Consider the following 13,184-nt stretch of genomic DNA (forward strand, 5'->3'; position numbering starts at 1 on the left):
GTTTTTTTTTTATGTCCGTTGGCATGTTTTTCTCTTGTACCAGTAAATACGTGTGAAGAATACCTAATGAAGTTTTGATAGCCTTTCAGATGTTCAGCGCGTCTTTAGTTTCAGTTTTCAGTTTATTTATTTAGTGCTTAATCCGAGCACTGGATTAACCCCGTCTTTTCTCTTTCCCAGCCGACAAAGAAATGATTTTGTGCGCGTGCGCAGCAGAAAAGTTTTGTCATTGGATCTTCGCATGAGCTCTGACATGTGATGTCGTGTTGTCTTGACAACGTGCGATATTATAACAATATTGCATACTCATTCCCCATTGGGTAGAGTGGCGTAATACATGTAGGATAACTGATATGATAAAAATACTGCATGCCATCAATAAACCCACTAGAAGGGAATAGGACACGTTTTTACTCTATGGAAAAAGTGTCCCGTACGTACAATAACATATTATATTTATATATTCATAGTCCGGTTTTTGTGTGGAGAGGCACCAGACTATGTGCTGAGGAAGAAAGTGATTTAGTTTCAAGATTGAACTGTGGCTATTCATAGCTGTCCTTTAATCCATTTTTATTGACAACCACATGCCATACAGTGTCACACACAAGAGTATGAATATTTAAACCTGCAATTTAAATGATCTTAACAAGTAGCTAGAAGCTTCCTTGATGTCCCAGTTGATGTTAGCCTTGAATCACCAGTACAAAACTGCAGAAGCAAACTTTGATTGCAAAGATATCATGGCTAATTAGCTAAATTTGGGTCCAAGAGACTTTATGCAAGTTTTTTTTTTTGTCCTAAATGCTCATTTAACCAGCTGTTATACATAGTTTAACTTGAGGCTTGGTGTATGAAGTGTCAATTTCTTTTAAAGTTGCCGTTATACTATGATAACAGAATGCATTTTTTTTGGATGTTTGTTTTTGTAGTGTGTACGTACAACCTATCTGGATCTGCTAAGCATTTTTTTCCCCCCAAAATAAAATTAATTAATAATAATAATAGGCGGCACAGTGGTGTAGTGGTTAGCGCTGTCGCCTCACAGCAAGAAGGTCCGGGTTCGAGCCCCGTGGCCGGCGAGGGCCTTTCTGTGTGGAGTTTGCATGTTCTCCCCGTGTCCGCGTGGGTTTCCTCCGGGTGCTCCGGTTTCCCCCACAGTCCAAAGACATGCAGGTTAGGTTAACTGGTGACTCTAAATTGAGTGTAGGTGTGAATGTGAGTGTGAATGGTTGTCTGTGTCTATGTGTCAGCCCTGTGATGACCTGGCGACTTGTCCAGGGTGTACCCCGCCTTTCGCCCGTAGTCAGCTGGGATAGGCTCCAGCTTGCCTGCGACCCTGTAGGACAGGATAAAGCGGCTACAGATAATGAGATGAGATGAGATGAGATGATCATGATATAGCCAAAAGCGACTGCATATACCGCCCTCTGGTGGCCACTTTTTACAAACACACCCCGTACTCAGTCAGTTTCATGATTTGTTTTACAGACAAAAGACAATTTTGTTTAATCAATTTTAGAGATAAAAAAGTACTCTTCATGTGCAAGAAATAATAATATATGATTTTAAAAACAATTAAAACCCAAGTTTATAACCTTTTCTCTGACTATTTGTGCTGAAATTATTTTCACTACTAAAGTAGAATTCAGATATAAAGCTTCAATGATAAAGTGATATGAGGTGGAGTATAAATAGGTATTGAAACACTGACAGCATTAAGAAACTGGAAAGAATAAAGGTAGAGAGAATAAAGACGCAGCCAAAACTAACCATAAGGACTGGAGTAAGTGTTAGTGTTCAGGGATGAAATACACATTCATCATAAAGCAGTCAGTCAAAGAGCATCAGCTTACAACAGGGTGCCAAGTAACGCAAGCAACTGTGAGACGCAAGAGAGACCACACACACACACACACACAGAGGGAAAGAGCTGAAGGTGTTTCTGCATCAAATGCCAGAATATCTGTCTTGAGAGTTTACATGTGAGCATAGATAGATAGATAGATAGATAGATAGATAGATAGATAGATAGATAGATAGATTTACTTTATTGATCCCAAGCTGGGAAATTGTTTAAAAATGTATGTACAGCATGTGCTGTGCATACATTTTTAAACAATTTATGTACATAATTTTACATAAACTTAAAATTTACATGTAAAATTTACATAAACTTACAGCATGTGCTACACATACACTGCACGTGTTCATTTATCAACCTTTTTAATGCCTTTATTCCATAAATTATTACATTTGTGTGTCTCAATGATTGATTGTGAACCACTTGGTCTTCCTTTGCTCCATTTAAATAATTTCAGACCATTTTACTTCTTTTATATAATTGTTTCATTGCTTTTTGTCATTTTCATCGATCCATTCCATCTATTGCTGGGTTTCATGTGACGCCTCATTAGTTATTCAAAACTTTAGCTGGTGGTCGACCAAAGCTCAGTCGACAAAGCGTTTGTACGGAGAAGGTGCATTGCTAGCATGAAAAATGCTTCACGCTTGCGTTGTTTTAGGTTGTTCGAATCGATCAAACCGTGAAACTGATCAAAGTTCCTTCAGGGTTCACCTTGAACTAATAAAAAAAGGGTGAACAAACACAGGATTTCACAAAAAGACGTGGAGAAAGGTGGCTTTTGAACCTCTGACTGAAATCAAAGGGAGCTGAGTCGAAGCACGCTGGAGTTTGCAGTGATCACTTGGTGAAAGGTTTGTATTTCCCTCTCAGCTCTGGCCTTAGTGCTTTCCAAGTACTTTTCTTGCTGTGCGTCATTATTTTACGGTACTTTTTCAGTCACGAAGCACTAAAGTCCCCAGCTGTTTCTTTATTTACTCCTCACAAAGTCCATATGCATGAAGGTCGCGACAAAATTCTTCCCCAGCCGTACAGTTACAATGCGCCGTGATCACTTCTCCATCTTGTTTAACTAAGATCCAGGTTTTTAAAGGGGTTTCTGATGATCTTTGTGAATGATTTAGCTGAGAGATAAGAGCCAACACAAGTGAGAATCAAGCCAACTGTTTGTTTACACTTCAACTTGCAGCGCTTCGTTGTAAAGATGTGAACAAAAAGCTTAAAAAACCAGACTTCCACGGGCAAAAACAATCCAGGATTCATTCGGCAGCGATTTGATCCCGAGGTCCTTTACCCAGTCACATACAAAAAAGTTGTAAGCCTCCGTACTCTTCCACGCTTTCATCTGTTTTGCGGTGTAGAAGGACGTCTGGAACACCAGATAGTTGGAGATGTCGGGGAACTCGACTGAAGGGTAGTTTTCCAGATCGTATGACAAATCCTTCTTTCCCAGACTGTAGCGGTCGATTCCATTGCACATAGCAATCTTCTGAATACATCTAAAGCCAGCAGTGGCTTCTAGATTACGAGCGTACTCTGATAAGTTATCGCTAGTTGTTTGCAGCTATTTCACTTCCGGTAAAACCGCTAAGAAAAGTTACGTGACTGAAACCCAACAATACCGTGTATCTGTCAGGGGTCGCACGTGAGCTGGAGCCAGTCCCAGCTGACTTTAGAAGACAGACAGGGTACATCTTGACTAATCAATCTAGCACAAGGCAAAGACAGAGACACACAACCACTCACACTCACATTCACACCTTGGGGGTAGCCATTTAGGGTAGCCATTTGACCTAATCTGCATGTCTTTGGACTGTGGGAGGAAACCAGAGAACCCAGAGGAAACCCACACAGGCATGAAGAGAACACACAAACTCCACACAGCAAGTCATGAGGTTTGAACCCAGAACATTCTGGGTCTGAGGCAACAGTGCTAATAACCACGGTCATTTTCCAGGACATTTACCATTAGTTATACACAAGACAGTTGTGGCTGATGGAAGATCATCTTCGAATGACTCACGTCTTAAATAAATAGTGACTCATCTTAAAATGTGGCCTCACATTCGACTCATTGTGACTTGAACCAACACTACTGGATGATGTCAGATAGCGAGAAAACAAACTTGTGAGTAACATGTCGAGGGAAGTTTGCCAACAACTGACATAAACATACTTTTAAACAGTGATTTATCCAACAAGGAGTGGCAATCCAATAAACTACAAAATGTGCACCTTAAAAATGGATGCTTTGGAGTACCATTGAGTAAAGATGTAGCGATATATTTTAGTGTATTTTCTACTTAGATGAGTTTTTTTATATTAAAAAAATAAATGAAATAATTTCACGTGTGTAATAACCCAGTTTTTCAGAAACTTACTTCTCTTTTCAGGACATTTTCCTCTTCCAGGAATTTTCCATGACTGAAAAAAATAGTCTTTACATTTCCAGGTTTTCTGTTATGTGGTTCAATGTTAATATTTTCCCATTTTGCATTTGTACAGTTCAGTGGTTCTCAAATAGAGGACCGGGGACCCACTGGGGTACATGATGCATAGCCAGGGGTCAGTGATACAGGATATTTAAAAAAAAAAGTTACCGGAAAATCCAACCCACCATTATCAAAGTTACTATATTTATTATTGAGCTCTTATAGTTTTTAACCTGTTGAATGATTTGAATGCAAATCTCACAAACACAAAAAAAACATATCAGATTATAAATAACATTAAGGGGGCGGCATGGTGGTGTAGTGGCTAGCGAGGGTCTTTCTGTGTGGAGTTTGCATGTTCTCCCCGTGTCCGCGTGGGTTTCCTCCGGGTGCTCCGGTTTCCCCCACAGTCCAAAGACATGCAGGTTAGGTTAACTGGTGACTCTAAATTGAGCGTAGGTGTGAATGTGAGTGTGAATGGTTGTCTGTGTCTGTGTGTCAGCCCTGTGATGACCTGGCGACTTGTCCAGGGTGTACCCCGCCTTTCGCCCGTAGTCAGCTGGGATAGGCTCCAGCTTGCCTGCGACCCTGTAGAACAGGATAAAGCGGCTAGAGACAATGAGATGAGATGAAATAACATTAAGGTTCAATAATGTCAATTTAGGCCTCGTGTATTCTGTTAAGAAATAACTCGAGGACAGGCTTGGAGTACTCGAGTCTGACTCGTGCCGTAATTTTAAGAACTCGTGACTTGACTTGGACTTGACCGCTGATGACTCGGACTCGTGCATTTATTGCATTCGGACTCGTAAATTCGAGAAGAGGACTCGGGATTTTTTTCTTTTGTAACATGTCATAATAATTTGACATAAGATATTTATATCTACATTAATTTTTGTACTAATTTCATGCAAGAGTGTCACACCTGCGCACCTTGGCTTGTGCATCAGATAGACTCTCGGATGTGCTCTGGACAGTGCGCACGCCAAGCGGACTCTCACGTGCACCATAAACGACTCGCACCTGCACAGGATTAAGGCGCAATCAGCGTGCCAATATAAAAACTGTGAAAACACACTCACTTTGCGAAGTATTGAGTTGCGTTGCTGATACATTACCGAGCCATACTTCTTTGTTTGGGTTCCTGATCCCTGATTCTCGTCTTTGATTCTGCCGAGTCTACGATAGCCTGTTTGTTCCTCGCTCGATCTATCGCCTGTTTCACCATTTTACAATTTTGCCTGCCGTTCTGGATTGTTTACCGTCTTCACTTGTATTAATAAACACACCTTCTGCACTCACATCCGTCTCCCAACCATCTCTGACAGAATACTTCACACTCCCTGATAAAGAGAAGCACATTCACCTGTTCATACGCCATGTTCAGGAACAAACTCATGTTAATGGTGCCGAAACAAACACCGTCACATGGTACGGTTGGAGTCTTGTTCTCGGACTCAACTTGAAATTTTCTTTAATGACATGGACTTGAACACTGGGGACTCGAGGTTTAGTGACTCGACTACAACACTGCTCTCGGGTGCCAATATATAACCAGAATATTACTGTACACACGTTTATAAAATAAATCTGTACTGATAGGATCTGGAATTTCTGTGTTCCTGTCACAATCCATTTCAAACTGTGTCACAATTTTGTTATCCAGCTATCATAACTGCAGCAGTTTGTTTGTCTCTGCAGGCTCGTGAGGACATTATTCACATGCTGAAGTCGGAAAGGACGCGCCCCGAGTCCCTGGAGGCTCAGTATGGATCAGCTGTCCCTGTCTCACCTCTGCAGGCCTTACAGAGAGACAAAATACTGACCTGTAACAGGAGACGTGAGGATGATGTTTATGAGGTCCCCATGATGGAGGTTAGAGACGCTAGATCGATGACTGCATCTCAGTTAGCATGATGTAATATACAGTACACAGCACCAGTGCCAATCAACACACTGCTACACATGAAGGTTTTTCACTCCAAATCTGATTGTTAGCGCCACCAAATTTGTTGGAGAAAGTTATGTTTCACCTCCATTTGGTTGTCTGTCTGTTTCCAACAAAACTCAAAAGGTAGTGAACAGATTTTGATGAAATTTGAACAAAAGGTGGGCCATGAGCCAAGGAACGATCGATTAGATTTTGATGGAAATCCAGATATGTATGCGGATCCAGGATTTTTTGCTTGTTTGTTTGTTCCCCCCCCCCAACATAACTCAAAAAGTAGTGAACGGATTTGGATCAAACTTGGTGCACAGCTTTAGTATTATCCCAGGTTGAAGTAGATTTGATTTTGATGTTAATAATATGTAGCTTGGTGGAGGTATGCACTCTACCAAGTGGCCTTCTAGTTAACAGATTGTTGTTGATCAGAATAAACAATATTGCTGGGAAACGAGACCCTCACATGCTTCTAAATCTCCCTGATGGTGTATAGGAATGAAAATAAAAGAGATAGATAGAGACACAACTAACATTTGGTTCAGATTTTACCCTGACAAAAAAGTTTATTCAAGTGTGCTTCTAGTGTACTTCTTTTAAACTAAAAATAAGAGAGTACAGTGCCTTGAAAACGTGTTCATACCCCTTGAACTTTTTCACATTTTTCCACCTTACAACCACGAACTTAAAAGTTTTTTATTGAGATTTTATGTGATAGACCAACACAGAGTAGCACATAATTGTGAAGTGAAACGAAAATGATAAATGGTCTTCAAAATTTTAAACAAATAAAAATCTGAAAAATGTGATATGCATTAGTATTCAGCCCCCCTGCGTCAATACTTTGTAGAGCCACCTTTTGCTGCAATTACAGCTGCAAGTCTTTTGTGGTATGTCTCTACCAGCTTTGTACATCTAGACACTGAAATTTTTGCCCATTCTTCTTTGCAAAATAGCTCAAGCTCAGCCAGATCGGATGGAGAGCGTCTGTGAACAGCAATTTTCAAGTCTTGCCACAGATGCTCAATGGGATTTAGGTCTGGACTTTGACTGGGCCATTCTAACACATGAATATTCTTTGATCTAAACCATTCCATTGTAGCTCTGGCTGTATGTTTAGGGTCATTGTCTTGCTGGAAGGGGAATCTCCTTCCCAGTCTCAAGTCTTTTGCAGCCTCCAACAGGTTTTCTTCCAGGATTGCCCTGTATTTAGCTCCATCCATCTTCCCATCAACTCTGACCAGCTTCCCTGTCCCTGCTGAAGAAAAGCATCCCCGTAGCATGATGCTGCCACCACCATGTTTCACAGTGGGGATGGTGTGTGCAGGGTGATGAGCAGTGTTAGTTTTCTGCCACGCATAGCACTTTGCATTTAGGCCAAAAAGTTCAACTTTAGTCTCATCTGACCAAAGCACCTTCTTCCACATGTTTGCTGTGTCCCCTACATGGCTTCTGGCAAACTGCAAACGGGACTTCTTATGCTTGTCTTTCAACAATGGCTTTCTTCTTGCCACTCTTCCAAAAAGGCCAGACTTGTAGAGTGTACGACTTATCGTTGTCCTGTACACAGATTCTCCCACCTGAGCTGTGGATTTCTGCAGCTCCTCCAGAGTGATCATGGGCCTCTTGGCTGCTTCTCTGACCAGTGCTCTCCTTGCTCGCTCGGTCAGTTTAGGTGGACGGCCATGTCTTGGTAGGTTTGCAGTTGTGCCATACTTTTTCCATTTTTGAATGATGGATTGAACAGTGCTTCTTGAGATGTTCAGAGCTTGGGATTTTTTTTTTATAACCTAACCCTGCTTTAAACTTCTCCAGAACTTTATCCCTGACCTGTCTGGTGAGTTCTTTGGTCTTCATGATGCTGTTTGTTCTTCAGTGTTCTCTAACAAACCACTGAGGCCTTCACAGAACAAGTGTATTTATGCTGAGAGTAAATTACACACAGTAAGACTCTATTAACTAATTAGATGACTTCTCATCTCATCTCATTATCTCTAGCTGCTTTATCCTTCTACAGGGTCGCAGGCAAGCTGGAGCCTATCCCAGCTGACTACGGGCGAAAGGCGGGGTACACCCTGGACAAGTCGCCAGGTCATCACAGGGCTGACACATAGACACAGACAACCATTCACACTCACATTCACACCTACGGTCAATTTAGAGTCACCAGTTAACCTAACCTGCATGTCTTTGGACTGTGGGGGAAACCGGAGCACCCGGAGGAAACCCACGTGGACACGGGGAGAACATGCAAACTCCACACAGAAAGGCCCTCGCCGGCCCCGGGGCTCGAACCCAGGACCTTTTTCCTGTGAGGCGACAGCGCTAACCACTACACCACCGTGCCGCCTAGATGACTTCTGAAGGCAATTGATTGCACTGGATTGTATTTAGAGGTATCAGAGTACAGGGGGGCTGAATACTAATGCACACTACATTTTTCAGATTTTTATTTGTTTAAAATTTTGAAGACCATTTATCATTTTCGTTTCACTTCACAATTATGTGCTACTCTGTGTTGGTCTATCACATAAAATCTCAATAAAAAACTTTTAAGTTCGTGGTTGTAAGGTGGAAAAATGTGAAAAAGTTCAAGGGGTATGAACACGTTTTCAAGGCACTGTATGCGTTCAGTTTACTTTTTATTTACTTATCAGAGATATACTTAATAAAGTTATACATAAGTATACTTGACTTATACTGAAAAGTATATCGAAAAGTCAAGGTATATTAAGCTTATACTGAAACTTTTGATCAAGATATACTGAACAAAAGTGTAATAAAGTATTAAAATATTTGTGCCTTATGTTTAAGTGGACTTACCCTGGAGTTGTGCTTCAGCATTGTTGACTCTTAGGTATCTCTGTGGTTCCATATAAGGTTTTTTTTTTCTCCTGAGTGGGTTAATAGTTAGCTTTGGGACCAGAAAGTTGCTGGTTTGATTTCCTAGACCAGCAGGAATCACTGAAGTGCCCTTGAGCAAGGCACCTAACCTCCAACTGCTCCCCAGGTTCCTCTGGGTATGTTGTACGTCACTCTGGATAAGACCGTCTGCTTAATACCCGTAATGTAATGCAACTGTGCTTCTGTCAAACAACATTGACTCACCATGTAATGTAATGTACTGTGAAAGGGATGTTTGATAAGGAAACTAGGCTTCACATTGGTGTCCAGTTGAAGATGTTTCCAATACTCTTTAAAATTAATATGAATATGAATTCTGTGATGTACAGCTGGACCGTTTGGAGGAGAAGCACAGAGAGACGTACAGAAGGATGCTTGAGCAGCTCCTGCTGGCTGAGAAATGCCACCGGCGCACAGTTAATGAGCTGGACTGCGAGAAGCGCAAACACATCGACTTCATGAACAAGAGCGATGACTTCACGAACCTGCTGGAGCATGAGCGCGAGAGGTGAGGAGGCTCTCTCGGTGGGTGGGTGTGTGTGTGTGAGAGTGAGAGAAAGATTGAGATCGCACAGCATGTAGTACATTGTTCTCACACAGCAAAGGGAGCTTTGTTCCACATCACTTCGTTTACTTAAATCTCAGGAAACACATTAAGGTTGAGCCCATGAACACAATGATGCTGAGTGACAACGAATAAAGCACATCAAAACACCATCAAACATGATCAAGATTAAAACATGAAAGAGAGAAATGACTAAAAAAAAGTTTTGTCATGCAGTTACAGTCACTCGTGATTACACATTTATGTAAGACTTTATATCAAGGCTCTTTTCGTAAGATCTTTGGAACACTGAATTATTTATTTATCTATTAGGTTGTGTGTGTATACAGTAGATATAGATATATATATAATAGAGACAGGATATTACACGGTTGCACGAAGATATGAAGTTTATCTTTGAGTGGTGAATGTATACATCAGCGAAATATTTTCAACACGTGAAGATAAACTTCACATCTTCACACCACCGTGCAATGTTCTTTATATTATACGGACACATTCACAAAAAATACACAAGGTAATCAAAAGAATTTTAATTTTGAACCGGTTCACCATTTTGACAACACACCTCCAGTCTGCGGGAAAACACTGGGAGTGACGTCATCGGAGTGAAATATCAGGAATTATTATACACACAGGACACTTTTTCCATGGAATAAAAACACGTGTTCTATTCCCTTCTTGTGAGTGAATTGATGGAATGCAATATCGTTGTCATATCGCTTATCCTCCATGTATTACGCCACTCTACCCAATGGAGAACGAGCATGGAATATCGTTATAATATTGCATGTTGTCAAGACAACACAACGTCATACATCAGGGCTCATGCGAAGATCCAATGACAAAGCTTTTCTGCTGCGCATGCGCATAATCATTTCTTTGTCGGCCGGGAAAGAGAAAAAAACGAGGCTAATTCAGTGCTACTGCTAGAATTAGCTATGCTATAATTAAGCACGAAATAAATAAACTGAAAACTGAAATTAAAGATGCGCTGAAAGGCTACCAAAACTTCATTATATATTCTTCATGCATATTTACAAGAGAAAAAAACATATCAATGGACATCAAAAAACTGGAAAAGAGACATGTCGGAGATGTAAAACTTCTATGCTAGCAAGCGACAATGATAATTTGTAAACAAGCATGGCCACGAGGTTTGCTTCATTTAAAATGGAAGATTTTGAGAGAATTTTGGCTGCCAGGTTGCGCTGTTGTGTGTCACTGTTGATTTTAAAAGTAACGAAGTAAATTACACAGAGAAAATAATAATAATATTCGGCTTGACTGCGCTAACATTGGCCTTCGCTAACACTACACCCGCTGGAAGGTAACTGGACTGCCGCGCTAACAGCACCGAGTCGCGGGTAAGCTAGCATTAGCCTTCAAGAATGCTGATATGAAGAGAGTGTGTATGTATGTATGTATAATAATAATAATAATAATAATAATAATAATAATAATATTGGCTGGCTATTTTTCATGGTCTATCAGATATATTCCATTCAGCTACTCATCTTCGACTCGTTCAGTATCATGCTAGTTGAATGGAATATATCTGAATATTATTTTAAATATGTCACTCAGATCCGCGATGTATTTCGTATGAAAAATGCAAGTTTTTCAACATGAGAAGATAAACCTCATATCTTCAAGCCAACATGTGATTTTTTTTTTTATTATATCGACACAAACTATATTGCCAATATTTAAAATGACTCAGTGTTATAAGAGAATCTAGTTTCACACTGTACAGATGTATTTACTTATCTTAGGAAGTCTTTATTTCCTCTCACAGAAATATAAGTCCATTTACTTCATGAAACATCTCGGATCATCTTACAAATGTTGACGAGATGTTCGTTTATAGTCAGGCATTATTCTTTAAGTGCTTATGCTTACGCATGTGTTATGAATTTCTTATGGAGTTTTCCCAGTACTTTCCCAATACTCCAGTCTATTCCAAGACTGTACGTTACAGTCGGCTTTCCCAGGTCAGAAATGAATCATCGATCTAGAATACACACCACACACTGTCTCCATAAACATGTCTGGTTCAGATTTAGTGTAATCACATGAAGGCTGCAATACAGCAGCATACAAAACAGAAGAGCACCAAATGAACCAAATGGCCTGGGTTTTTAGGCTCGGAGAGGATGAACGAGGCCTCCTAAAGCACCTCTGATTAGTGATCCAACAATCAACACTTAAAGGAGAACTGAAGTCATTTTTAAACTTGCTTTATTTCTTAATTAACGTGTTATTCAATTACGTTTTCGGTTTTAGTAACCTTATAATATGACTCGTATTGGCAACTAATTGCAATCAAATATTATACTTATCGGCCTATTCGGTTTTTAGCCGTGTTGAATTTAGTTCGTTTGGTCCACGGCAGGCGTCGCTTAGCCACGTGATCTTCACGAAAGTTGTGCGAGACTTCGAAATGTGAAGTGCTAGCCAGGTGTCAGTGCCGCCATTTTGAAAACTGTTTACTCAGCGGCCAGATCGCCATATCATTCCAATTTAGATTAATTTTGAGATTTGCCAGCTTCATCAGTGATGGAGATTGTTCCATACGACTTCGAACCAACGTGGAGTAGAGAAGAGTTGGAAAGACGACAGGATGAGGACTGTGACAGAATGATTATACAGCATACACCTTCGTCTCGTCTCGTCTCGTCTTCTTCCGCTTATCCAGGACCGGGTCGCGGAGGCAGCAGTCTAAGCATGGAAGCCCAAACTTCCCTTTCCCCAGACACCTCGGCCAGCTCCTCGGGAAGAACACCGAGGCGTTCCCAGGCCAGCCGAGAGACATAGTCCCTCCAGCGTGTCCTGGGTCTTCCCCGGGGCCTCCTCCCGGGGGGACATGCCTGGAACACCTCCCCAGGGAGGCGTCCAGGAGGCATCCGAAAAAGATGCCCGAGCCACCTCAGCTGGTTCCTCTCGATGTGGAGGAGCAGCGGCTCTACTCCGAGCTCCTCCCGAGTGACTGTGCTTCTCACCCTATCTCTAAGGGAGCGCCCAGCCACCCTGCGAAGGAAACTCTTTTCAGCCGCTTGTATCCGCGATCTTGTTCTTTCTGTCATTACCCAAAGCTCATGACCATAGGTCATACACCTTTAATAAAAAAAAATAAATAAATAAACACTAGAATTTGGTGCACACAGTTTAATTTTCTTTGGGTTTTCTGAACTCAACACAGGGTCAAAATTATACATACAGGGTCAAAAGTATACATACAGCACACCTAATATTTGGGTAAAATGTCTCTTCGCAAGATTCACCTTGACCAAACATTTTTGTTTACCATGAACAAGCTTCTGGCAGAATTCTGGTTGGATATTTCATGACTCTTCATGGTAGAATTGGTAGAGTTCAATCAAATTTTTTTTTTTCTTGGCATAGACTCGACTTATAAGCACGGTCCATATATTTTCAACAGGGTTGAAGTCAGGACTTGTTTTAAGCTTAAGGTTA

General features: G+C 41.0%; 1 protein-coding gene across 2 annotated transcripts in view; it reads left to right on the forward strand.

The window, feature by feature from the left end:
* The window catches only part of filip1b (filamin A interacting protein 1b), a 98,481-nt gene that overhangs the window by 40,535 nt on the left and 44,762 nt on the right, over nucleotides 1–13,184 (forward strand). For both annotated transcript variants that reach the window (XM_060917927.1, XM_060917926.1), the window contains exons 3-4: nucleotides 5,998–6,171; nucleotides 9,472–9,650. In XM_060917927.1, coding sequence (XP_060773910.1) covers nucleotides 5,998–6,171; nucleotides 9,472–9,650 — 353 coding nt within the window. The remainder of the gene's footprint in view (nucleotides 1–5,997; nucleotides 6,172–9,471; nucleotides 9,651–13,184) is intronic.

Source organism: Neoarius graeffei, chromosome 3 (genome assembly GCF_027579695.1).
Source record: "Neoarius graeffei isolate fNeoGra1 chromosome 3, fNeoGra1.pri, whole genome shotgun sequence".
In the NCBI taxonomy this organism is placed as follows: domain Eukaryota; kingdom Metazoa; phylum Chordata; class Actinopteri; order Siluriformes; family Ariidae; genus Neoarius; species Neoarius graeffei.